The sequence below is a fragment of the Protomyctophum parallelum genome (assembly GCF_964188405.1).
Source record: "Protomyctophum parallelum genome assembly, chromosome: 6".
Taxonomy (NCBI): domain Eukaryota; kingdom Metazoa; phylum Chordata; class Actinopteri; order Myctophiformes; family Myctophidae; genus Protomyctophum; species Protomyctophum parallelum.
The window spans coordinates 35672929-35699883 of NC_139701.1; the positions used below are offsets into that span (position 1 = coordinate 35672929).

At 43.0% G+C, this 26955-nt stretch overlaps 1 protein-coding gene across 1 annotated transcript in view; it reads left to right on the plus strand.

Moving 5' to 3' along the window:
• LOC310860729 (myosin IXB) overlaps positions 1-26955 on the plus strand; it is an 82017-nt gene that overhangs the window by 44637 nt on the left and 10425 nt on the right. The window contains 26 exon segments of the mRNA XM_083767849.1: positions 2892-2954; positions 5403-5502; positions 6317-6417; positions 7591-7720; positions 7892-7981; positions 8484-8600; positions 9279-9413; positions 9958-10079; positions 10529-10670; positions 11139-11334; positions 12546-12621; positions 13238-13330; positions 15149-15262; positions 16500-16539; positions 16711-16833; positions 16942-17022; positions 17145-17255; positions 17434-17556; positions 17674-17823; positions 18081-18241; positions 18449-19765; positions 20119-20188; positions 20387-20496; positions 24095-24198; positions 25933-26114; positions 26823-26930. Coding sequence (XP_083623975.1) covers positions 2892-2954; positions 5403-5502; positions 6317-6417; positions 7591-7720; positions 7892-7981; positions 8484-8600; positions 9279-9413; positions 9958-10079; positions 10529-10670; positions 11139-11334; positions 12546-12621; positions 13238-13330; positions 15149-15262; positions 16500-16539; positions 16711-16833; positions 16942-17022; positions 17145-17255; positions 17434-17556; positions 17674-17823; positions 18081-18241; positions 18449-19765; positions 20119-20188; positions 20387-20496; positions 24095-24198; positions 25933-26114; positions 26823-26930 — 4159 coding nt within the window.

A 26955-nucleotide genomic window follows, 5' to 3' on the forward strand; every position in this document is an offset into this window, starting at 1 on the left:
TGTGTGTGTGTGTGTGTGAGAGCATACAGACTGTAGTCATCCACTCCCCTCAACAGCCACCTGTATGCTCTCATGTGGACTTCAGTGTAGCCAGAATGTGCTAGTGTAGATTACCATGCCGTACATGGACAATATATTCAGAATCCTCCTTCCTGTGGCCTTTCATTTGAACCATCGTCATCTCTTTGGACCACAACCTTCCTCTGTGTAGTTTATTTGTTGTTTGTTCTCTGTGCATACTGTGGGCTACATGTATATGCAGACACGAGTACGTTCTTCCCTTTTCTCAGCAGTACTCTGAGGTTGGGCGGAATCATGTCAATGTGTTCAGCGTCAGTGTCACTTCCTCCTCGGTCCAGGAAGGAGTGAGGAGAGCAGATGCACAACACAGCACACCTGAAAAACACCTCATGTGTAATTCTGTGAGATTTTAAATAGTTACAATATGTGGCACAGGGCTACAGAAAATATTTCATTTTTATGCCCAGATTCTCGGCAAGAATGAGTACATTGTTTTGTTGAGGCATTTCATTGCTCTATAAACTATCAGAAATAAAAGAAACATACAAAATGGACATGGTCATGGAAACGGCAGCGTGTCTGTGGCACCAGCTGCTCAGCATGAGGCCACAGTAATGGGGCAGACTCAACCTGATTAGGTCTTAATAGCACCAGGTCTCATCACCCTCTTTTGAATTGCTCATCCTGAGAGCAGTCAGTAATCCAATAAGGGTGGTTGAATTCAGTTACTGTAGGTGAGGCCTTTCTGCACTATGCCGCCAACCCCCTTAAGGCTCGGAAACACGAGCAATACAATCTACCGCTGGTGTACATAAACACACACACACACACACACACACACACACACACACACACACACACACACACACACACACACACACACACACACACACACACACACACACACACACACACACACATTCAATACCATTAGAAGTGCCGGCGCTGCCAACCCTCCTTACATTGTGTCATCTCTTGCATTGAAGCCTCTGGACACTCATTGCTCCAGTATCGTACTGCTGTCCACTGGGCTTGACAAAGGCTGCCTGTCGTCTGCCTATCTCCAGTGGCAGTCATTCACAGTCTATAGAGGAGATTAACAAAGGGAAGACTGGGACTAGCTAATGTTCCGCTCCGCTGTGCTCTCTGACTGACTGACTGACTGACGGACGAACAGACAGACAGGATGTTTTTATGCTCTCTATCTCTCTCACTGTGGGGCTCTCTCGCCATCTAATCCTTCCTCATTGGGAACTGAGAGAGCTCGGGCCAGAAGAATGTGTTGATACAGCATCACAATCATTTTACAACGTTTTCCATGTATACATTGGCTATAAAAAAACAAATGTAGATCTACAAGTTCACAGTGTGTCACTTCGTGCCACGCTGCGAGCATGGACATCTGCTATTTTTGAACGTATATAATCAAGTATTGGAACATTGTATAATAATGGCAGACATTATTTTGTGGACCAGTGTGAACCCCAGTGTTTCCTCTCTGCCAATGATTGGGAGTCGCAGGACATGGTCCATCGTCACAATAAACAGGATAGACATAGATAGATAGATAGATAGATATGTTCTACCTTACAGATTGGTCTAAATAACGTTTTATTTACAAAAAAAGTTATGGATTGCAGCTTTATGTCAATGTGTCTGCGGCTGGGACACATAACACCCCACACATTCATTTTAGATCACTCGTCCCTTTCCCCTTTTTTCTTTGTGGTGGTTGGACTCCAGAATTTCATTAGTTTCAGCAGAGAGCGTGCAGGGAAGATGATTGGGAAAAGTGAGATGGAAAAGCACAGTTAGAAAGTAGGAGAGAGAGTCACCTGGCTTTGATGTCTAGTGTCTACATCTCTGCAGTACTGTCCTACACATCCTCTTCCTTAACCACTTAAACCCTATTATACTAGTTGACCGGAGGCCCCCAGGGGTCTAGTAAGCTCTCTCTTTTATCAGCTTGAAGCAGATCTACAAGCTCACAATGCATCACATTGCGACGCATTTCCACTGAATGTTTGCCCCCAGAACAGGGACACATGCCGTGCAGAAGGAATTTTGGCAACCGTCGACCGTACAGTATGACATTAGTTAGGTCTCAGTCTCACAGACATACAACAACAGTCCCTGATACCTCAGCTCTCTACTCTCTACTTAGGGTGTCATAAAAGACTGACATATATGTTGTTTTAATTCAAGCCTTGGTCATCTCGTGTAAAATCAAATTTAGCCTCATTTTATGACCTCAGACTTTTGTAGTGGGAAACCACTGCCTTTACAATCACATAATCTGTGACTTTGGAAGGTTGGAATGCAGACACTTTTTACTTTTATTTCTGGTGACACTAGAGTAGGTCTCTGATTTCACGTCTTTCACTGTTCTGTAAACAAAATTACAAACAAAAAGCCGACTTAAAGAGAATTCCCGTACTTCTGAAATCAGATTAGTTCCATAGTAAGGCTATTGTCTATGTGTGCCGTTGTGTGGTGTTATGTGATGTTGTGTGCATTGCTTCACTGTCCATCCAGCCTCTGTTCACAATTTTATTGTTCTCACCATCTGTCCTCACTTCCCCTCCTCCTCCCTCTCCATGTCATTTCATTACCAGTCCACTTTCACATTTGACCCCTACACACGCACGCATGCACGCACCCGCACACATACACAAACAGCTGAGTGATAGGATCAGATGACCGACATTCAGTATCAAGTGATTGATGCTCTTTCTTTCTCCCTATTCTCCTTTCTTTGTTCCCCACCCTCCTCTTTCTCTCATTCGCTCATTTCTCCTTCCCTGTTTCTCACCCTTTCTTCCTGTCATATTCTGGCTCACCATCTTTATCTCTCTCTCTGTATTTTACAGGGCTGTGGTGGAGAAGTATCTGTTGGAGAAGTCTCGTCTGGTCTCCAGAGAGAAGAATGAGAGGTGAGGAGCATCAGGCAGGGTCACGATCCCTCACCCACCCACAATCCCACATTGACCTTCAGGGGGTCCTCTGAACAAACATGGGGAGGTACCCTAAGTGCCTTTGATGTAGGGCTGCAACAATCGGTTATTTTCTTAGCGATTTTAACAGCAATATTTAAATGAATTAATTAAGCACTTATCTAATGCTTAGCATCAGTTGCACAGCATCAGTGGTGTATTCTACACCACGCAGTATACTCAAACCGAAATTTGAATAAAAGATAGTACCCGGTACTGTAATCACAGTGGCATTTACTATGAAAACGTGCATTTCCTGTCAGTCCATCCGTCCGTCACCCCACGCCTCCATATATGGTCATGCCTCGTGACATGATGGATCACGTGACTTCATCAGTGATAGATCCCCGATGTCATCAATATTGGCCAGCAACTCTACATCTGACCTCAAACCCTTAGATCTCCATAATGCTCAGAAGGAATACACTGCATCCAAAGTGGAACCGGATGTCCGGATGTTTGGCTGACAAAGTATTCCATCCATCCATCCATCTTCAACCGCTTATCTGTAGCCGGGTCGCGGGGGCAACAGCTCCACTAGAGTGCTCCAGACTTCCCTCTCCAGAGCAACATTAGTGACTTCCTCCTGGGGGATTCCAAGACGTTCCAAGGCCTGTGAGTCGATGTATGTCCTCCAACTGCGCCTTGGTCTGCCCCGGAGTCTCCTCCTAGTGGGACGTGCGTCGAGGACCTCCCTTGGGAGGCGCCCGAGAGGCATCCCAACCAGATGCCCGAACCACCTTAGCTGGCTCCTTTCCAGGCGAAGGAGCAGCGGTTCTACTCCGAGTCTCTCTCGTGTGATTGAACTCCTCACCCCATCTCTAAGGGAGATATTGTAAAGTATTGACTAATGTAAACCCCGGACTATACAGAAGGCTCAGTCTGGCTCCTTCTTGGATCATTGGGATGATCAGTGGTGTAATGAATGTTAGCTGCTATTGAACTGTACTAGTGGTGTAAATAAGACAGGGTAGATCACGGTCTAACTGGGTTGCGTTTGGGTGAGCCCTGCTTTGATGTGACGTGCAGTATAGTCCTGTCTGAGCTACGGAGTTAAGCATTAACTTGCCCTCCTACACAAACAAATGCAAAATACCTGTTCTGTTGGTATAAGGAGCTACTAGTCCATTTGTCTCCTTGTTGCATACATCTATTGTACCTAGCTATCATGTGTCCCTCCTTTGTAAATCACCTACCGTATGTGAAATACTATCATTCATAGCCGGCTAGACTCCGGGTTGGCTGCTGCTAGTATGACTAACTGTTTACTTTTAAACCTTGGCATACATTTAGTAGAGAGCATACCAGGGCATATGACTAATTTGCCACTGACTCACTCATCCACAGAATAATATGTAATGTAATTTATAAACCACCCAGGGTGGAATTCACTTTTTTCATAAAGGTAGGGTAAGGTTTTTGTTTTTTGTAAAAGTACTATATTCTCATAGTAGTCATTGCTATTGCGAGTGTTTGTTCAGTAAAAGGCGTATCCCTGTCTCTCCAGCGCTTCAATAAACACCTGGGGTGGCATTATTTCATTAATTGAATAGCAAAATGGCTGCCGTGTGAATATGGTGAATGGCAATGATGAGTACTATCAGAATATAGAGCTATTTAAAAAAAAAAAAAATAACACTTACCGGTAGTCCTACCTTTTTAAATAATTAATTATAATTATCAGTTAGATTTGCGAGTGGGTTTGCTCATTTCAGTATTCAATTCTTTAATAAAATGGGGAGCCAAGACATGAGAACCAAATCGAGTCTCAATGCGTCCTCATGCTTGTTGACAAAGACTACAGGAGGAATTTTCTGTATATAAATAGACAATAGCATTGTGTTTTTTTTCCACATCTAGTTTTAATTTAGTTCAAAGTCGTACGATTTGTCACACACGTTACCGCAGTGAAATTTGTTCTCCCATTTCTTGGAGCGGTGAGCCGCAGCCAAGGAGTAGTTAGCTGCAGCCGTGCCGCGCTCGGGAATCATTTGATTACTTGATTTGACCACCCAATCCAACCCATTGGTGCTGAGTTCATTTGTAATAACCTTGTTGCCAATATCCACCTACCTACAATACACAGTCTTGTAGGTCTTTTAGCAGTGCACTTATTGTCTTGTTTTAATTAGCTTATTGTAATATTCTTAGCATTGTTGTTTGTTTTAGCTTGGCAGTATGTTAACTTTGGATGCTTAATTAAAAGAGCTCTGACGACTACACTTTTCAAGTTCAACACTTTGTCCTCTGATGTATTGTCCACTCTCTAATAATAAGTGTATGCTTATAAAACAGGGCCTTATCATTAACAGGGATGTTTTTCCTAAACCAATGCCAGGTTGATCGCAGGCTTAATTTGACGTTTGTCGTGCATATGCACTCTTCCAGGAACTACCACGTGTTTTACTACCTATTGTTGGGTGCGTCTGAGGAGGAAAGGAAGGAGTTCAAGTTGCTGCCACCAGAAGACTACCTCTACCTCAAGCAGGTAGGTGCTGCTCCTCACACAATGAGGTCTTACCACAAAAATAACTGCTCCATCTTGTATTTTGTCAAAGCTCCTCCTTCACATGCATTCAGTTCTTGTCTGTTCACACCGACTGGTCTGCCAGTGAACGACCGGCACGAAATATGTCAATGAAAAGAGCATTAAATGGCCATTCAACAATTTTTTTTTTTTTAATTGCCATGCATTTAATTTTGTTAGAATATTCTCAGTCTTCTCTGTGAATGTGTTCTCGGCAAATGTGTGTCAATTGACATTGAACTGCATGAATGGGTGGATGTGGTATGTGAGGTGACCTTGGAAGGTGGCGTTGTTATTGAATCTGAGGGAGTGGCTATGCGGTGTGTGATTGGCGTGCTGTTGAATGGGCCTCATGCTTCCTTCTTCCTGCACATGTGTGCACTGCATGTCAATGAGGCATTCTTTGTGTCCCCTCTCTCTGCCTTTCATCCATTTCTGTTTCTTAATCCTGCCCACTCTCCCTCCTCCTCGACTCTTCCCGTTTTTCTCTTATCCCTCCTTGTACTTCCCTGCCTTAAGTTATTTAGGCCTGACCTCAATTTATTTTTAATTTCCTCTAAATCTAACGTTTTCTGAAATAAATATTTTCACGATTTCTCAAAAATAGCAGACCTACAAACTCGTAGCGCTTGTAGATCTGCTATTTTTCAATAGCTAAATTATAACAATGTTTAAAACACCAAAAGGGGTTCCCGCCCAAAATGGGTTAAGTTATTACCTTCCTGTGTCTCTCCATCTGTGTCTTAACACTACCACTTTGTCTCTACATCTGCAGCAAAACTTCAAGATAGAAGATGAGGAGGACCTTCGTCATGACTTTGAGAGGCTGCAGCAGGCGATGGAGATGGTGGGCTTCCTGCCAGCCACCAAGAAACAGTGAGTGTGGAGACTGTGGGCATACTGCATAGTTTGTTTTTAAACCTTTATTTATGCACTTTTTCAGCAATGCCCTTCTCACACACACACACACACACACACACACACACACACACACACACAATTACACAAACTCACACCTGGGAGCTGCTGTCCAATACAACCGCAGTCTGAATGCCTTGCTCAAGGCTCACTGCACATTCACTTTCCTGCCAATAGTTTTTCCTGCCGTTCCAGGAATTTGAACCTATTCGGCCACAAGCAGTCTCCTCTAATTTGGAGGGGAGTGACGTGTTGTAAGCTTGCAGCAGCAACACCGAAACAATTAACACCCTTGTCGCCGTGGCACCACGGCTTATCATAATTACCCTTTGATAGCCGAACCCGCAGCGCCGCAGGTAATCACTTTATATCAAAATCCACCAGCAGAAGCCAAACACATACCTCTACTGCGCCCAGGTTGTTAGGCAGATTGCTATGTCCCTCCAGGCACAAGGCGAAATGCACGCGCACCCTATTGGAATCATTATGATTTATTTCCTGCCTGTCTGAGAAATACTCAAAAATCCGTCTTTTTGTCAAATCCGTCCGGCGTTCAGATGAGAATAGTGATTTTTGATCCCATTGTGTCCGACATATTACTTTTTCTGGCGAAAGATAAACGACATCGCCAGCTGCTAGACTACAATGTGCTTTCGGTTTCGTCTTTGTGAAGCATGTGACACACACTGAAGCAGGGCTTGATGTTGAATGTGAAGCATGGCGCCGAGGTACCACTAGACCACTAGAGGGCGCAGCTCTCAAAGTGTTAAAATACAGAATATGAACACCAAACAAAAGCCTATAGGGAACTCGCATCTATAAACGGTTACGGGGCAGTTACGATGGAAACGGCATTCTCTGAAGATAATACTTCCCTTCAGCTCTCTGCACGTTGTGCCTCATATCAGCAGGAAAAGCCAGTTTGTTTATTCTGTGGATAATGGTGTTATGAAGTTCAGTGAGGCATGGGCAGCACAAAATAGACCCAACAATTAGCACGTCGTTAAGCATCGACTTTGCACATTTTATCATGAGACTGCGAGTGTCAGGAGAATGCTCTCTGTTTGCATTGAACGCTCAACCTCTGCTCTTTGTTTGCATTGAACGCTCAACCTCTCCTCTGTGCTGCAGGATCTTCTCTGTGTTGTCGGCCATCCTGTATCTGGGCAACGTGACTTACAGGAGGAAGTCCACGGGCCGAGATGAGGGTCTGGACGTGGGACCTCCGGAGGTCCTGGCTACTCTCTCAGACCTTCTCAAGGTGTGTGTCTCATTGTTCATTTATCCATTTGTAACTCTTGAGTGTCCCCACTTGGTTACATTTGTGTGCTCAAAGTCAAGACCCTGATTTTCATGTGTAGCTGTAATTACTCTTTGAGTGTAAGTTACGGTATGTATTGTACGTGACGGTGTCTTAATAATTCCCTCCCAGGTTAAGGAGGAGCTGTTGGTCGAAGCCTTGACAAAGAGGAAAACGGTGACAGTGAATGACAAACTGATTCTCTCCTACAGCCACAGTGAGGTAGGGACCATGCATCCATCCATCTCTGCAGCCTGTCATTAGTGTAACAGTGTTATCCTTCACACTAATTAGTGGTGTGTGTCTACGTGTGTCCCTCCTTCTTTCTGTATGCCACCCGTCTAGAAGTGCTGTCTTCTTTCCAATGTTCCTGACATGCATCTTATATCTCCGCCGGCAGATGTCAATATATTGCTCACTTAATCTGACCAAAAAACACCTAATTATAATTTTATGAATATGGAGAAAAGCAAGCTAATTCTACCATTAGAACCTGTAACCAGAATGTTTTATATTCCCACTTGTAAAAAGATTGATTACAAGTAATCAATTATGAAAGTTACATTGAATAGTTTTTTCTTTCTGTAAATTGATTCATCATTTTCAGCACTAGTAGTAACTAGGAACTATGCACAGAAATTAATTTCACTCACCTTTTTACTTGTAAAACTGTGACAATAAAGCTGATTCTGATTCTAACCTTCAACTCTTCTCCTTCCATCAGGCTATCACAGCCAGAGACTCCATGGCAAAGTCTCTGTACAGTGCTTTGTTTGACTGGATTGTTCTGCGCATCAATCATGCACTGCTCAACAAGAAAGACATGGAGGAATCTGTCCCAGTGAGTCTCTTAAAGCTTTAAGCAATGACTTGACTTAACAACTTGCACAAATAAGAAACAATAATGAACCCACCTTTAAGTTTAATGCGACATGACACGTGTGCCATGATGTCTGAGGTGATTACAGCCATACATTCCTCATTTAAAGATGGAGTGCCGTGCTTTTTTTTCCCACCCTAAAACATGATCATCAGGTATTATTATTATAGGAGGAAGATATTTTTTTCTTCAAAAAAGTGGATAGTATTTGTTGAAATGTCCATTTTAACTCTCACCAGTTAATTAAGTATACCTGGTTCCCCTCCTCTGGTGGGTGATGATAGGTGAACGGAAGCCACACCCACAATTGTTGTTGTATGATAAGGGGGGGGGGGGGGGGGATTTCTAAATACATAAGGGAAGACATCATTGCATATAATAACCACACCAAGAGGTCTAATGAACACACCTCATAAACACATGAAAAACTGGAAAAGAAATAAAAAAAAATCACTGCACTCCATCTTTAATAGCATGTTGTTAAAAGTAACCTAATTTTATATTCCACAGTATGAGGGTATCGATTGCCGACAAGAACTGAATGTCACCAAAAGTCTGTTCTTTGTGGCAAGCAACACTGTCGTCCTATGGACTATGAATCAAGCGTAACATTCCACTGTGGCCATGTCTGTTTTCCAGTGCTTGTCCATCGGTGTCCTGGACATATTCGGCTTTGAGGACTTTGAGAGAAACAGTTTTGAGCAATTCTGTATAAACTACGCCAATGAGCAGCTGCAGTATTATTTCAACCAGCATATTTTCAAACTAGAGCAGGTGAGCCTCTCCTTTTGTCTGTACATTGCAGCCTTGTTCTCTGTGATGAATAGACCACGTGTGCCTCCTGCCATCTTTACACCATCCTGCTTTCTGGCCTGGATTCTGACCTGATTACAGGCTCTTCTCTTAACCCATAAAACTATCTGTGAAGATGAATATCCTTCGGGACAATAAAGATTATTATTATTATCTTCCAATGTCATCCAAATAACTAGGTTTCTTTAATTAGGAGTAAGTTGGTTACATACTTGATGACAATAAAAGTGCTGCTGAACTGGTTAAACAAAATGTAAAGTACCTATGACGGAACACAAAAACATTCTAAAACACACCAGTCAGTCAGCAGTTTTTGTAGGGTGTGGATGTTTTTGGTGCAAACAATAACGGTAATAAAAATAATCATCTTTTAGCATCTTGTATTTTTAACCAGTCAGTTAAAGCGGTTATGTAACTTAAGATGGAATTGGTTTCAGGATTGCGATGCCTGCTAATTTGACTGATGTACTGGTTTAATAGAATACCATGTCCTGTCTCTATGCAGGAAGAGTACCAGGCAGAGGGCATCACCTGGTACAACATCGACTACACGGACAACGTGGGCTGTATCCACCTCATCAGTAAGAAGCCCACTGGCTTGCTCTACCTGCTGGATGAGGAGAGCAAGTAAGTGACGGCAATAGAGTAACATCCTCACACAAAATAGTTTGTTTTTGTATGTGGTGGAAGGGTTTAACTCTCATGGTGTCTGACATGTGTGATCTAAATAAGTTTCTTGGTTGCCATTTTTACCCCATGGCTCTGTTGACAACCATAACATCTTCATATCAAACAAGAGACCTCATGGATTGATTACTTCCTGTTTCACATTTGACATGGAAGCCCACGAATTTGACATGGAAGCCCACGAATACTATGAATGGCAATGTCTGTTCTATACATTTATTTCTGTGTTATTCCTGCTGGTTAAATTCCTGTTTCGAAAAACTGCCCTGCTGTGAGGGATTATGGGGTTTATTGTCTCAATTTCAACTAAATTGAAACCTTTCCACATTTTGCCTGTACTCTATCCCTTTTATCCTGGTCCTCAATCCTACCTTCTATCTCTGTTTTAGTTTCCCACATGCTACAGATAAAACCTTGCTGAACAAATTCAAGCAGCAACACCAGGGAAATAAGTATTTTGTCCCCACGCCTGTCATGGAGCCCGCCTTTGTCATTCAACACTTCGCCGGGAAGGTCAAGTACCACATTAAGGTGAAGATGGATGCTTCAGATACTAAATAGTGTGTGGCAAAAAAATAAATAAAAAAACTGTTTTAGCTTAATTCAAGCTGTCTAATGTAAACAATATTCATGGAAGTGAAGTGTTAAATGTGACAGAATTTCTGAATAACAGCGTAATCGGTAGCTGTTTTCATATGGCTCATTTGTCCCAAATTCAGTTACACCTAAACAGAACTTTGTTTAGTGTTATTTTAATCTGCTATTTGCTCAGAATATGCATTTGGAGAGCATCTCTGATGCTAATCCAGACAGATTTTTTTTATACGCTCACAAGACCCTATTTTAAGGTATTGGGCCTTTGTGCGTGATGACGTGGCACGCACTGGGTACACAGAATTTCTGAATAACAGAATAACAGCTGTTTTCACATGGCTCATTTGTCTTTTGTTCTTTGTTTAGTGTTTTCTCACTTCCCCCTTTTATCGTTGACTTCATCAGGACTTCCGGGAGAAGAACACAGACCACATGCGTCCTGACATCGTGGCCCTGCTACGGAGCAGCGACCGGGCCTACGTGCGCCAGCTCATTGGCATGGACCCGGTAGCGATGTTCCGTTGGGGAATCCTGCGTGCCACCATCAGAGGCATGGCTGCCTTCAACGAGGCTGGCCGTCGCTGGGCAGCCAAGACTGCAGGTATGTTATCAGCATTGTCAAAATCTGCTACTCTGTTATTGTACAGACTTTTGCAACAGTGGATCACTGGATTGTTTAGTATTTGCAATCAGAATACCACTTTATAAAGCACAATAATGGGCTGTTCACACCAAGTATAACTATAAAGATATTGTCGTTAAAGAATCGTTAAGACTCCACACCAAAACTTCAATGATGATGAAAGTGATGAACAATATAATTATAGTAAGGCTTAAAGGTAGGTTCCACTTGCGCCTTAAGCCCAATCAGGTTGATCCGGTACATCTCAGGAGCAAGACACACAAAGCACTGGAGCAATTGTTGACAATTGGTGCAAGGCAGACAATACCGTTATAGTGCTTAGTGTTGTTAAGGAATTTGTCCCATTGAAAGTGTAGGGACATAAATGTGCCTAGAGACACAGTACATATTCTCACAAGGGACAATGCAAGGTTAGAAATTATACACATATATACATTATACTTTAATTATTATGTAACATAGTCACTGTAATCCAGTTTTAGAAATTAAATAGCTCTGTGAAATTACTACACAGTAACATGCTCAGTGTTAAATTAACTCGGGATTTTAATGTGCGTGTTTTGGTACCATAGCTGGCTGACCTCTCAGACTGTAGAGTGTGTTTTACATGTACAGTGTGTACCACAACTTCACAGTTCTCACGTTTCTCTCTCTGTGTAATTAGTCTTTTTAAGGTCAGTTCACTAGAGGACACAGAGACCTGAAACGTGAGGCTTTTATGTAGACCTCACCCATTTTCCTCCAAGCCTCAATCCTCCAGACTATTTCTGTGTTCTCAGAAGTGACCCATTGACGCAGGAGGCTATTTTAATGTCGGTTAACAAGATTAAATAAGATCTAGATCAAAACCAAAACAAAAGAATGACCACAGACATGTAACCCTGGTCAGTCTATACACGTGTGTGTGTTCGTGTGTGTGTGTGTGTTTTATTTTGAGGTGGAGTGATATTTTAGGCCTACTGGTACGTCCAGTGGTTTGTGTGATTAGCTCCCACACACATAATCGCAGGAACATGACATGGACAACATACAATAGAAAGTAAATACTGGTACAACAAATAATTAACATAATAAAAAATATATGGAATGAATGTCAGTTAATGCAATGTCCACAAATGTTTGTAAAACCTGTGTGTGTGTGTGTGTCTGTGTCTCTTTCTCTCTTCTAGGAGTCGTTCGCCCCACCTCCAGGACCCCGTTAGGAGAGCTTCAAAGGTCCAATAACCCAGTGGAGCGGATGTACAAGTAAGCTTCCCCTCCCCCTCCCCACACACTGTACCTGGAATGTCATCAATATGCAGTATATTGATTGTGTAACTGCCCTGGAGGTGAACTGCAGTAGATGTGTGGACCACTGCACATGAGGAGCATCGCTGCAAACTCCTTGATAAACATTCCGTCTTCACAGGGAGAAGAACGGGGGGCAAATTCCATTTCGTGTTGAACAGACATTCAACCACTGCAACCATTTCCTCTAGTAATGCACAATAAACTGTAATAACTTGTGAATGTTTCCCTTAGTGATGCACATTCTTGGAGGAATTGTTTTATTGCCTCGTGGACTGTGGACCTTTCACATGGTACTGCATGGGTCGGAGAAAGATTGGACTGTGGTTTTAGGGAGCTGAAGGCGGTTCAGTGTACAATGAAGTCTTCAGTGTTCATTTAAATGCAAAAATAAACCTGTAACTCTTAAATTAACGCTCTGAAGTTCAGTTGAACAAATTGGATGGCTCAGATTCATCACACTAAAATATGAATCCTCCTTCAGCTCATCTGGCCTGCCCATATCTTCTGCTTCCTCCCGCCTTTCGGTGACCCCAGTGTCTGTGGTTCTCTCCTCTCCTTCTCCCCTCCACAGACGAGCCTCTATGCTCGATTTCTACTTTGATCACTCAGAGGATCGCCCTCTAGAGGCCTTTGAAGACATCTTTGCTAGCTATGAGAGTAAGAAGTAAGTTGGCTCAGAGGCCAGGGTAAAGCGTGAAGGGATATGGTCAAGCAGGAAGGGAACTGTGTGTGCGTGTGTGTAGTACTTGTCATTGTGGGGGGTAATGGACACCAGCCCAGTTTCTCATTCCGGTGTTTGCTCACATGTCACCTGAGGAAGCACAGTATTGAACAGTTCAGAAATGCTGCAGGCATTGTAGAGGTGCAATAGTTAGACTAATCTATTTAGTTTGATTATAAAAACTTTATTTGAAAATTTCAACATTGATTTGTTGATGTAAAACTTGCTTCTTGATTATTTGATTAATCCAAAAAATGATCGATAGAATAAAATAATTGTAATCGATAGTTGCGTCCCCAGTTACAGTATGTACTAAAACAAAGCTTCCTCAAAAGTATAAAGTTCTTCTCAGAGTCATAATATGTGACATACAGTGTGGATGGTCAGTAAGGCTTTCTCTTAGAGGAAGTGCAATGCACTAGTACTGCATGATGCTGTGAGACAATGCCACCCTCTAGAATTCAAGTCTTTCCTGGCTGTAATCCTCTTTCTCCCTAGCCCTGCTTATAACTGTAGTAATCTCACTCCTTCCCCAAGTTTATTTCTTTTGCTTCGGAACACTAGCAGGTTGTTTTTACTGGGCTGCTCTGGTTAGCTGCCCATATTACCGACATTAATTTTGGAGAGCTAGAAGCACACACACACACACACACACACAGCCCATGCACACAGACATGCCTAGTAGTGAAATAGACAGAGTGATGTGTGAGCGATCTCCAAATGGAATGGAACGGAACTGAGCAGTGTTGTTATGTTGAGCGGTGATCATTCTGAAACTTGGCCCCCTGTCCTGTTTTCACATCTGAAATTACTAGGTCAGTTTGAATAAACAGGAAGAATACAGCTGAACCTCATTAATACCATACCTTTAGACAGTAAGGCACAGAGGTCAATTTCAGAGTGTCCTGCTTAGTACATATATTACAGTAGCCTGTTCTTCTCCTGCTTGACCTCCTTGTTATTGCTTTGGTGATGGGTAAGTACGCGAGCGATGCATGAGCCAGCTCTGAGAAATTGGAGAGTCCTCCAAATATTAACCTCACCAGCACCCTCCTCACCCAAGTCTCCAAAGTTACAACGAGAACTATCAAGGAACTAAAGAAACAAAGACACCACCGGTCCTTGTTGACGGTCTAAATATCATGCTGTCTTCACTGGTGACAATAACCACCAGTCCCACCCCATAGCATGACGGAGACGACCAACCACGGCGAGCTTTGGTTCAGCTCTGCATGCTCACTACAACTACTGGCATACGGGCTTGAATCCTAATGCCCTCCCCTCCTTCTGTCACTCTGTGTGTTTATGTTTCTGATCTTAATTTATACTTTGTTGTATCGTGGTGTCAGTCACTGGCGAACGGCACCGACAGTGTGACAAAGTATAAATTGGGCTTAAGGCAGCATGGTTGGGTGGTCTGTCACATCTGACTGCTTTATGCGAATGATCCTGAATACAGAGATGGATGGAGAGTAAAGTAATCTTCATGCACGATCGGAGTGAGTCCTGAAACGAGTCTTGTTTGTCAGACTCCCAATCATCCTGCAGTGTGTTCTTCCTGTACTGAGGTGTTTTGTATTGGTGGCAGTGTGTTTTATTTTCAACATGTGTCCTAACTTCTTTTGCGTCCTACATTCCTTTTTTTTATTCTTCCCCCTCTTGTCCTCCTTTCACTCCCGGTCCCATTGCTCTTGTCCCCTCCCTCCCCTCGCCTCTCTGCTCCTCTATACTGTACTGGTGTGTGGGTGTATGTGTGATCAGAGACATGCATGCCCAGATCATCAGCTCCATTAAGGACTTACAGCTGGATGGTGAGGACCCCCGCAAGCTGCTACAGTCCTGGGGTCGTCTTCGCTTCCCACGTCATGTCCTCCAGTGAGTCTGACTGGCAGACAAGACCCTGGCACCCACCTCCAGATCAGTCCTGTCTAGTTTAGCCTGGCTCAGCTCATGATTGATGGCTCAGTTAGCTTCAGACTAAGCCCAGCTTGATGAGTCTAACCTAGATGAATGTAAACCAGCTTAGACTCATTTAGACTAAAAGTTCAATCCAGATGATTAGACCAGTTTAAGCACTTTAACTCTGGTGTTCCAAAGTTGTTTTTAATGTTCGTAATCTTTCAGAAATACGAGATCTACAACACGAGAGATCTACAACACGATGTGTCACATCGTGTTGAGCTTGTACATTGGCTATTTTCAAAAAGCCAAAATACAAAATATGGCTTATCTGTCGATAGCTGTCACCATCAAAGACCTGTGTTTTAAAAGCAGGTTAAAAAATGACCCTTCACACAGTGTTTGACAAAGTCACCTTGCTAAAACACACTGCCTACCTGTTCAGACAGCAGACAGAAAGCATTACACAAGAGACACACATGCTCACTAATAGCTTGTCAAAGTGGGACCACACCTCTCTGTGAATGCTCAGAGAACAAAGCCTCCCTTAGAGAATTCCTGGTTTCTTTATAGAAGGCAGAACACGGCAGGACAGTACTGGTTATTAGAGCTTGAATAAGATGGCTAAGGCATAGATTTGAGACACAGGTCCTGCTGCCACTGTGTTCTGTATTCGCATAATGTGTGTGTTTATACTGTGTGCCGTATTCATTTTGTAGATAACTTGGCTAAATCAAAGGCTAAAGAAGTGATGGCTTGAATGCATACTTTAATTGCTGCACGGGCAAAGTGACATCTAGAGGAATGTGAGGTGTCCCCGATAGTTTGACCTCAATGGCTACTCAGCATGCGACAATGTACATCAAGTGATACATGGCAGAAATAGAAGGAAGACAGAAGAAGAAGTGCTTTCTTGACGTGATGAACCTATTCAGGTCTGACTGATTGGTTGACTGGAGGTCATGTTCTGTCTCTCTGTGCCCCCATAGACATGGCATCCCTCTTTCCTGTTATCCTTCCCCTCTTCCACGGTGTAAACCCCATTTCATTCCATCATTCAGGTGCATCTCTGGCATAATGTTCACTGACTGACAGTGCATGATGAAGCCTCACCATCACACTAACCCTCACATCTTCCAGCTGCAATGAGATGTGTTTACCTCCCCTGTCCAGTTTTTAACACATGCCTGTTAACCTTTCCTTCTACGTACAGGAAGAACAAGAACACCAAGCAGAAGCAGATCATCCCTAAGGTAAAGAAAGGGTCTTTGGAGTCCTATGACTGCATGAACTTTCATGATTCTGTTTATGATTTAAGATTTGACACGTTTCAAGAATCACGTCACCGTTTTTATATTGTGCACCCTGCCATGTCATATTTGAATGAATGAAACCTGATTGAGGTTTGTCACTCGACCCTGCAGAGTTTGCTGGACTCCAAGTCTCTGAAGTTCATTGTGGGTCTAACGCTGCATGACTGCACCACCAAGAGTCTGCTTCACCTACACAAGAAGAAGAAACCACCAAGCATCAGTGCCCAGTTCCAGGTGACCACAACAACAGTGTTGAGTGTACACAGTTTACCAGTGCCTCTCTACCCTACCAGCCTTCTTGAACTTAACCCTGACCCCACCCTGTTCCACTGTGTGTCTCAGGCCTCTCTGACCAAACTCCTGGGGACTCTGGGCAGAGCAGAGCCTTTCTTCATTCGCTGTATTCGCTCCAATGCTGAGAAGGTAAGAGCTGTTCCCACATCACTCATAGCCAGAACATCTTGTGGTTGCTTATCATAGTCTAATTAATTCTGTGTGTTGATTGGTAATGGACAGATATGTTTTCTGTGTGTTTGTGTGAGCAGAAGGAGATGTGTCTGGATGAGGCTTTGGTTCTACAACAGCTGCGCTACACAGGCATGCTGGAAACGGTGCGCATCAGGAGGTCAGGCTACGGAGCCAAGTATACCTTCCAGGTACTGTAGGCCACTGTTAAGCCATCATTATAATAATGCATTACTGCTGTCCAGTCCATTTGATTTTATAACCATTATTATATATTTTCTTTTATAATCCATCTTGAAGCACTTTAACTGCATAAACCTCCACTAGCACTAGCACTAGTCTGGTAATAATAGCCTTTTGTCTCTTTAGGAATTCCTACAACAGTTCAGGGTGCTTTTACCTAAACCAGCCACGGCTTCCAAGGATGATATTGCAGTGCTCCTGGAGAAGAAAGGCCTCAACCCCACCAACTACCAGATAGGCAAAACTAAGGTGGGCCCCCGCAAATTCCTGCTTCATCTGAAGCTCCTGTATGATAAACGTTGATGTGTAATTTTTATTTTGCTATAGTGTCATTACTGTCGGGCCTGTCTTGTACCTCTTACCCAGGTCTACCTAAAAGAGCTGGAGCGTCAGCAGCTGCAGGACATGCTGCACAAGGATGTGATGCATAAGATCATCTTCCTGCAGCGTTGGTTCAGGGCCCAACTGCAGAGGAAAGAGTTCTTGGACATGAGGCAGGCGGCCATCTTAATCCAGGTAGCTGTGTTTACCAGTCAACACTGTTGGTTATGTAGAGGAACTAAGGTCAACTAAATATATCATACCTAAAGTATTACACTATAATTTCCTTATAATGCTTTGTCTGCTAGTTGCTCCAATATGCCTGTCTTAATTTTAAAATAAGTCCTTGTTTCTTTCATCTAGCAATTGAAGCATACTTTTGTGTCACTCTGAACAAACTCGTTGGTACGGTAAAATGTGACACACACTCATTATTTCTCCTCTCCCCTCAGCGCTCATGGCGTAGGTACTGCAGAGAAGAGCGGAGGAGGCAAGCAGCCACTGTGATCCAAGCTGTGTGGAGGGGATCCAGGCAGAGAGCAGAGTATCATCGACACAAGCAGGGCATCACCAAGATCCAAGCCTTGGTCAGAGGACACTCGGCACGCAGGAGGTAACGGGAACCAGACGGCAGACACACACTCATCTTGTGGTCGGACTTTTGAGAAATACGTAATATTGTTCATAATGTTAGAAAGATAAGTCCTCATCATCTACATAACCAATGGACAGAAATGTATTAGTCTTGCTGTTCCAGAGGCCCTTGCTTTCTTGGTTCCGTCTGTCCTATACATTATAATGAGATTTATAACTCTTACAGGTGCAATTCCATACGCGAGGAGAAACAGAGGAAAGCAGAGGAAGAAGAAGCTCTGAGGAGGGCAGAAGAGGAGGAGCTAAGGAGGATAGCGGAGGAAGAGGAGGAGGCTCTGAGGAGAGCGGAGGAAGAGGAGGAGGCTCGGAGGAGAGAGGAGGAAGAGGAGGCAGCTAGGAGGAGAGCAGAGGAGGAAGAGGCAGCAGCCAGGCTGGCCAGGGAAGCTGAGGAGGCACATGAGCTCGCCAGGGAAGCTGAAGAAGAGGCAACAAGGAAGAGGAGGGATGAAGAGAGATTGAAACTGGAAGAGGAGCAACGGAAAGCGAAGGAGAAGGTGGTGGTCGAGGTGGAGGCAGTTATTGATGTGGAGCCTCAAACAAGGGAGGACCCCGACATCGAGCTGGTGACCGAGGAGACCCTGGATGAAAGTCAACAGGAGGATCATCACCCAGCGGAAGAGATTGGACAGGAGAAGGGAGTGGCAGCCGCTGGCTCCCAGCCCAGCAGAGACAGCAAGGAGGAGCCACTGGATGAGGAGGACGAAGGGCTGGGAGAGGAGGAAGGGAGTGGAGAATCTGCATCCCCCAGGTCTGATTTGGAGATCAACGGTACCCTGGCTGAGACCGGACCCCAGCTAGACGATGAAGACGAGGGGGAGAACCAGGAGTTGGGACAGTTACAGCAGGCCCAGGCAGAAGATCCTGGTGCTGAAGTGACCACTCAATCAGCTGGTCCAAAGAAAGGCTTACCGACTCCTTCCCAACATGAGCAGAAGAGAATACGTGCTCCACCAATCCACAAAGGCCCGGTCTCCAGGAGCCAGGAGAAGAGAGAGCAGAGGAGACGCAGGGGACTGGAGCACAACCAGAGAGAAACTGAGCGCAACCAGAGAGAAACTGAGCGAGCTGCGTCCACCTCTTCCTCAGCCGGCGGCAAGAACGGAACCTCTCCGCCAAAGGGCAAAGGTCAGGAGACCCCTAGGCTAAAAGAGAGGTCTGACAGCAATGAGTTGGATTTGTACCACTTCTATGTCCAGGGTAAGAATGACAAAGGCGGAAAGAAGGAGGCCAAAGCGCCTTCTTCTGCGGATGCTTCTGCCCCTGTTCGTCCGTCTTCCTTGGCCCTGCAGCTTCCGGACACTGTGCCAGAGAGGAATGGTCATGGGGAGGGTGTCGGGGGTGTGGGCCTGCAACGGCGCCCTGTGGGGATAAAGGAGAAGCCGGATAAGTGGAAAGGGGGGAAGAAGAGCGGCAGCCGACACTCTGAGAAAACCAGTCCCCCTCCATACCACGATGTGGAGTACAGGAGGAAGAAACATTCACAGTACGACCTCTCTTCTTTAAGGCAGTACATCACATTAAACTCTCATTATGGTTTCATCTTTGTATAAAATCAATCAATAATTCATCTGAGAGTGTGACACTTGACAATTGTCATTGTTGTTTTAATGACCTGAGTTGGCACTGTACCTGGTGTGCTATTTCCCTCCACACCAAATCTCTCCACCGAAAATCTACAAGCTCACAACTTGTCACAACAAAATGTGTTGTGAGCTTGTAGATCTACAGTATGTTAGTTAGCCCCAGATATGGGTGCTAAGTGGTTAATCAGTGGATATGATATGGTAGCTCTCAGGTGACAATCCATCTGCGTATCTCTGTCCCTTTTGTCCTTAGGAGTGGAGGAGCCTCATCATCAATAGACAGCTTATCTCCAGGTTCTGATGGAGCCAGTGCCATATCAGAGGTACTGTAGTGTAACAAGACCATTTGAAATTTACTGTAGATGTAATCTTTGGTTGAAAATCTGATTTGATCTGAACTTGAACATGGCTCTTTTAAAATGCTTTTCTTCAAGACCAGTTATAATTATACTTAAAGTTATTTTAGTTATTGTGTTATATCTTGTCTACATTAGAACCATCATATTGTCTGTGTGCTGCAGGTGCAGACAGACAGCTATCCTGACCACTCAAAGAGTGGCTCCATCAAAAGGAGGCAACAAGATGGTTCGGGTCACCACCAAGACTCGGGTCATGCAACCACACCTGACAGGTATTATACTGCACTTTCACACACTAGGGCTGTTGCATTTCTGCTGTATAGAGAGAGATAATGAAGGGATAGCCTCTGTACCCAGACTTCTATTTTCATTTGCTACGGCTCAAGAATCTGATCTCGGTGAACCAATATTTCTTGCTCCATGCACGCCCGCCCCTCTAGACCAGAAAACACGCTGGCTGGGCTAAGCTAATGAAGGGATAATCTATGATGGTGTTTGCGGCTATCACAGAATAACACAGAGGTTAATATAGATTTACCATGGCCTCTTGCCAGCTATTACAAAAACGAATCAAATACGCACATCACTTGGTTGAAATGCTGGGTTAGAATATATTATGGGGGGCACTGTGGCACAGTTGGTAGTGCTGTCGCCTCACAGCTAGAAGGTCCTGGGTTCGATTCCCGCTCGGGACGCTGTGGGTGCTGGCGGCGTGTTTCCTCCTCCGCGTCATCAGTGGCAGTGCCTATACCCAAAGGCGGGGTTGGCGAAAGGGCCTTTCTGTGTGGAGTTTGCATGTTCTCCCCGTGTCCCATAGGGTAGGTACCCTCACAAAAAACATGCAGTAATCCTGGTCACTAAACTGCCTCCCCCTGTCCAGCCGGGGTGCCTGATGGAGGGGAAAGGAACTGGTTGGAATAACGTGTTCCTTCCATGCGCTACGTCCAACCAGGGAAACTCCCCCCTGTCAGGTGTAAAGGAGCAACTTGGACACTCAGGCATGAAGGAAGCATGAGTTCAAGGATCACATTAGATGATTGACACAGGGGTGAAAAATGGGTTACAAAATGGTGGGATAAAAAATATATATATAAAAAAAGAAGAATATATCATGAAGAATAAAGAATAAACCTGTCATCTTCTTCTTCTACTTTAATGATAACATTTCAAGCCAAGGCTCTCCATCGTGTAAAACTTGCCAACTATTGGCTACTAATATTGTTTACTTTATTCATATTAATATAAACTTTTGGTACTATCTTCGTCAATTAGCGTTACCTTACAGTATTTCTACATCAAGTTAGAGCAGCCATGGTAACAACCTAGAAACAAATATCAGCTGATTTATAGGCATAAAAGGGACACGGATAGGTACAACGGCTATTGCATAGTCGGCTGGGTCATGGATCTCCAACTTCCATCTTTACCGACTCGGTGCTCTACAGCCGGGCACCGGTCTTGTAATGTAAAATCCCTTCACCTATACAAAAAGGGGGATAAACTAAAATAATAATTCAGGTGCCCAGATACATTTCCTTTTATATGGGGGGATAAATCAAATGATATATACTAAATAAAAAAGGGGGGAAAATTATGCTTTATGTCATTTTGATAATAGGTCTTCTATTTCTTATTATATTTCATTTTCGTTATTGTTTCTCAATACTTGAGGATAAAAGAAAATATTTCTTCACTAGTATGGCCCCTCTAGCAGTTCATTAATTTCAAATAACGCATTTACAAATTTTGGAAGATATTAAGCCCATCCTTTTTCCTATAACTTGTTCTTTCCATTAGTCACCTTCTCCGGAGTATGCATCCTGGCTGTTTCCAAGCCTTTCCAAACTCTTATTGTTTTGAGAGCCGTAACTCTCAAAATCCAAAAGAGAGCTAATTTGTCCTTCTGTAAACTTTTGGGACGTGACGGTGTTCCCAACAAACAATATATTGTGTTTTTCTAAACTCCAAAGTATCTGAGCTAATGTTAGTTTAGATAACTGAAAATATAGTACAATGTTTATTATGCATATTCATTTAGAACAATGATGCAGCTCAAACGGCAGAAATATTATTATTTGAAATGAATGTGAACCCTCCACTCAGTCAGAATTGACTATTCTCCTTGGCCATGATATAAAACTCTACTCGTAATCACCGAGTTTCAAGTTATTAGGACAGATAAAGAGTGTAGAGGAGGGATACTCCTTCACATCACTGAGTCACATCTTAACCCACATGGAGGTCTTGAGGCTCATGGGAAAACACTTTGTCTTCTGTAATCAAACCATCCCTGGCTCCCTCATGTGGTGCTCGGTACACTTTGCCATAACCATATATAGCTACACACAGAACAGTGTGTTGTGGGAAAGAGACACGTTAGCGGAAATTCCCGATAAGTGAATTGACTCTGAATGGACTGGCTTGAACCCTAGAAATGGAATGCTTGACATTCACACATGGAGCCAACACAATTATCAGACAGAGATATCAGGTCCTTTGTTTTAATTTGCATTGTTGCTATAGTGATGTTATTGGAACAGAGTGACTGTGTGCAGTGTGTGACACGTTTTAAGTCGAGATCTTTCTTTTGATTGTGTCTGTTCTCTTTATTGGTTGAGATGTGTGGTGTGAAGTCTGTCTTTGTACAGTTCTATATTATATCGCTCTGCTTATACGTAAATAACAATGGTGGGTTTGTCTGGAAATTATCTCAATTGTTTTGACCAATACAGTCAAACAATAACCGTTTCTTTTTTTTATGATCGGTACTTTATTTTTTATTTTTTACACACACAGAAAACATGAAACATAAAATACAAACACAAGCAACAACAACAACAGAATACGTATTCATGGACATTATGTATGAACACAGAAACAATATATAAAACAAGGATAGACAAGATAAACAAATAAAAATAAAAATAAATCAAATTAAAAGTTTAAATTAGTTTACATGACCAAAACACACAGCATCATCAACCGTATTATAATATACTAATACAATAAACAAGCAAAAGGGCATTGCCTGACCATGGATCACACCAAAGGACCTGCAACATGACTGACAGGGCCGGATTAACACCTCTGAGGGCCCCTGGGCACTGAAGCTCAAAGGCCCCCCCTTCACTTTTGGGGCGGTTTTATGCCGTTATATTGGCCTATTTCCGGTCGCCTACTTTAATTTTAATATGTCTATGATTTTCATGTTGACATAATTGGTAAACGTTTTATAAAAGACTTTACTTGAATTTCTCATTGTGAATGCTGCAGCACAGCCATGTCAATAACCACGATAAAGCACACCCTCCTCTGTGTTGTTGCTATATTGCGTGTTTTCTATATTGTCACTTTATTGCATTATTTTTGCATAAAAAATAATAAGCATAGTAACTGACTAACTGTGCAAGCTTTAAGCTTGCACATAAACCTTACACATAAAGAAGTAAAAACACAACACCTGCATAGAAAATGGAAAGAAATCAATAAATAGGAAAGACAGAAAAACACATGACATTTGTAATCATTTCATGTCAGTACTTATTCAGATAAACTACAGTGTCGATGAGACGTGTCGTTATGGGTTATTTAGGTTAATACTGTATGTCAGTTCCATAACTGCCAGCCTGTATTTGATGAAACATTTATGACAGAAAGACAGTGAATGTCCGAAGAAAGAAAAAAAGAGAAAAGAAACAGGAATGTCTTGCTTACACTTTGCTCATTTAGGGAATTTGAAGAACTTTTGAGGTACATCTCAGTTGTTTATACAGGGATTTGTTCTGCAACACAAAAAGCAGGACAACTCGAGCAGGATTCTGATTAACTGTGTATGTTTGATAACAGAGTTTTTGTGTTTGTGACATGCAGGCCGTCTGGTTTCCTGAGGAAGATTCTGAAGAAGCGTCCTCCTCACAAGGAGGCACACACTCCAGATGATGGGGATTTGACAATGGCTCAGTCTCTCGAAGAAGGTAATTAATACAGAAACTGTTACGGATAATTTGTCGTATGAACGTTTCACTTGGAAAACAAGACGGGGTAATAACGGCTTGGCTTCCATGTGGATCTCGGATGTCATGTGGCCAGTCTATGATGTCAGCATTAGTGCGTCAGTACTACGACATCAATAATCTCAATATTTGGGCAGTTTCAGTCAGTATACATTTTTTGTTTAAAAAGTTCATTTCAAAAAGTATAAAACATATGTGATAAAGACAAAATGCTGTGGCCTTGAGAATTGCACAAGAAATGTGGTGCTGGTGCAGTACAATCAGATGTTACTGTGACGCTTGGCCTGTGTGCTATCTATGCTGAAGACGTCACGACTCAGGAGGTTGGAGCCTTGTAGTTTGTCGCACAACAACGTTAAGCATTACTCAACGTCACGTGGAGCTGGGCCTCGAATGTCTAGCAACTCCAGTTCTTGGAGTGAAATGTGGAAAGAAAACACAGGTTTATTATTATTATAAAAATTCCAGGGGCTTAACTAATCAAGCTGTTTGCTTTCTGGGTAAATAGTGTCCCGTGCTGGATCAGGCTCAATGCTAATAAAATAACTGTGAGCTCACAGTGCTGTTTGGACTATGCAGCTCATGCATACTTTCTGCTTTGGTTGGAAGAGGAGGCTGAGTGTTAATGAATACTAATAATAACTTAAGTCCTACATACTTAGTTGACCGCTGTACCCCATGGGGTCTATACTAGGCCCCCTCCTTTTCCCCTAGACACTAAGGGCTCCATTTTTGGGTACAGGCCTTAGTTTAGACAAACTATTGGTCCGACAACCTACCTCAAACACTAACCACTAAACACTAAAATACTTCAAATAGCTGATCTACATCGACATGTGAGCTTGTAGATCAGCTATTTGAACTATTTAAAGATGTTTTTCAAAATTGTAAAAAAAGGTAAAGAAGTTTAGAGGTAAGGGTTAAGGCACCGGCGAAAGTAGTATCTTTGCCGAAAACGTTTTGTGACCCTGTAGAACTTTTGCTACTTTTGCTGAATAGGGACACTACTAGTGTTAACCGTTCTGTGCAATGCCCGTTTATTTAGAATTTGTCACCTTTGAACTTGAAGTTATTTTTTTTTTCATCAGTATTTCTTTCTGTAGTATACCAATTCAAATCCATAGTATTACTTTAAATCAGGGACCCCTTTTCCACCGGTTGGTTCCCGGTTGGAACCGGTTCAGTTCTTTTTGGTTTTTAGTCCATGAGCCAGAGCTCCAAAATTGGTGGGAAAACTATACCCTATATTAAATTGTTTATAGGATCAATACAAGTAAATTAATACATGATAACCCTTCCACAGTAGTAGCTTTATCATATTTTCGACTATTTTGCATATTTTCCTACATAATGCCTAATTTGCATATTTAAAAATGTAAAATTTGTAATACAATAAATCATTGTCTTCGTGTAAGTACTCAATTGGGGAAATTTCATGGTGATAATAATCTAATATAGGCATGGTTTTGCCCACTCAATTCATAATTAACGTTTCAATTTTGGAGCTCTGGCTCATGGACTAAAAACCAAAAAGAACCCATTGGGAACCAACCGGTGGAAAGGGGGCCAGAGAGTGTACAAATGGCAATACATTGACCCATTAATTACCACTTAAGATTTCACAGTGTAATCTTGTAATAGCGTCATTGATTCTCATCAAAGCCTTTGTGATATCTCTCCCTTCCCTCACATCAGGGCACGCGTCTCGGTCACAATCTCAGAGCCATGGGGACGCTCATGGTAAAGGCCTGAGCCGCAACCCAACCATAAAGATCAGCCGGGCAACACGAGTCTCCGAGCAGTGGAACGCCTCTTTGGACAGAGAGATCACCAACGCCAACGAGCTACGATACCTAGACGAGATCCTGGGCAACCAGGTATTATACGAGGACCGCCAGTGGCGTGCACAGACATTTAGAGGGGCAGGTGCTCACGTGAAAAAAGGGCACCTTGTGGAACCGGCCGGTTGCCTTAATAGTGTGAGATTTATAGATTTTAAATAATAAATTAGAAGCTTTTTTTTATCAATAATTGATCAATGTCACCATGGTCCACAAACTGTACACTGTACAAAAATAAATGTAAGGGAAACTTTGACAGAAAAAGACTCGCTCACCGTATAGAAACGTTTGCTTTTTAATTGCACTTTGAGCACAGAGCACTTTATGAGCATGATAAAATAAAAAATATTTTCTTAAGTCTCAGTCCAAGGAGTTTTACTTTTCTAAAGCGAGTCTTTTTCTGTCAAAGTTTCCCTTGTGTTTTTGAGACCACCTCTACCGTAGTCAAGTTTGGAAGAAAAAAAGGACAAAGAAAGGCGCAACAGTTTTCTCAGTGCTTCAAAAATAAATGTGCCATTTTTTTCAAAAGGGCACATTGCTGTCCAGAGGGCAAGGGCAGGTGGTGCTCTAGCACCCCCTAGTGTCTATCTGTGCGCGCCACTGAGGACCACATTATTATACTGTTTCTGTACACGGTCAAATCCTCAGTGTTTACTAAACTGGCCCTTACAGATGTATTTGGTTGGTTTCTGTCTCAGTAAATTACTCACCTTTTGTTTGATGAACCTTTCTTTGCCTGTGCAGGTGAATGATTTCCGCTCCAGAGGGAAACAGTTGTCAGCCACAGAAGCCATCTTTGTTACAGCCACCATGCAGTTTAGAGAGACCATCAAGGCCATGTATTCTCTGCCAGTGAGTCCGCACACATGTGCACACG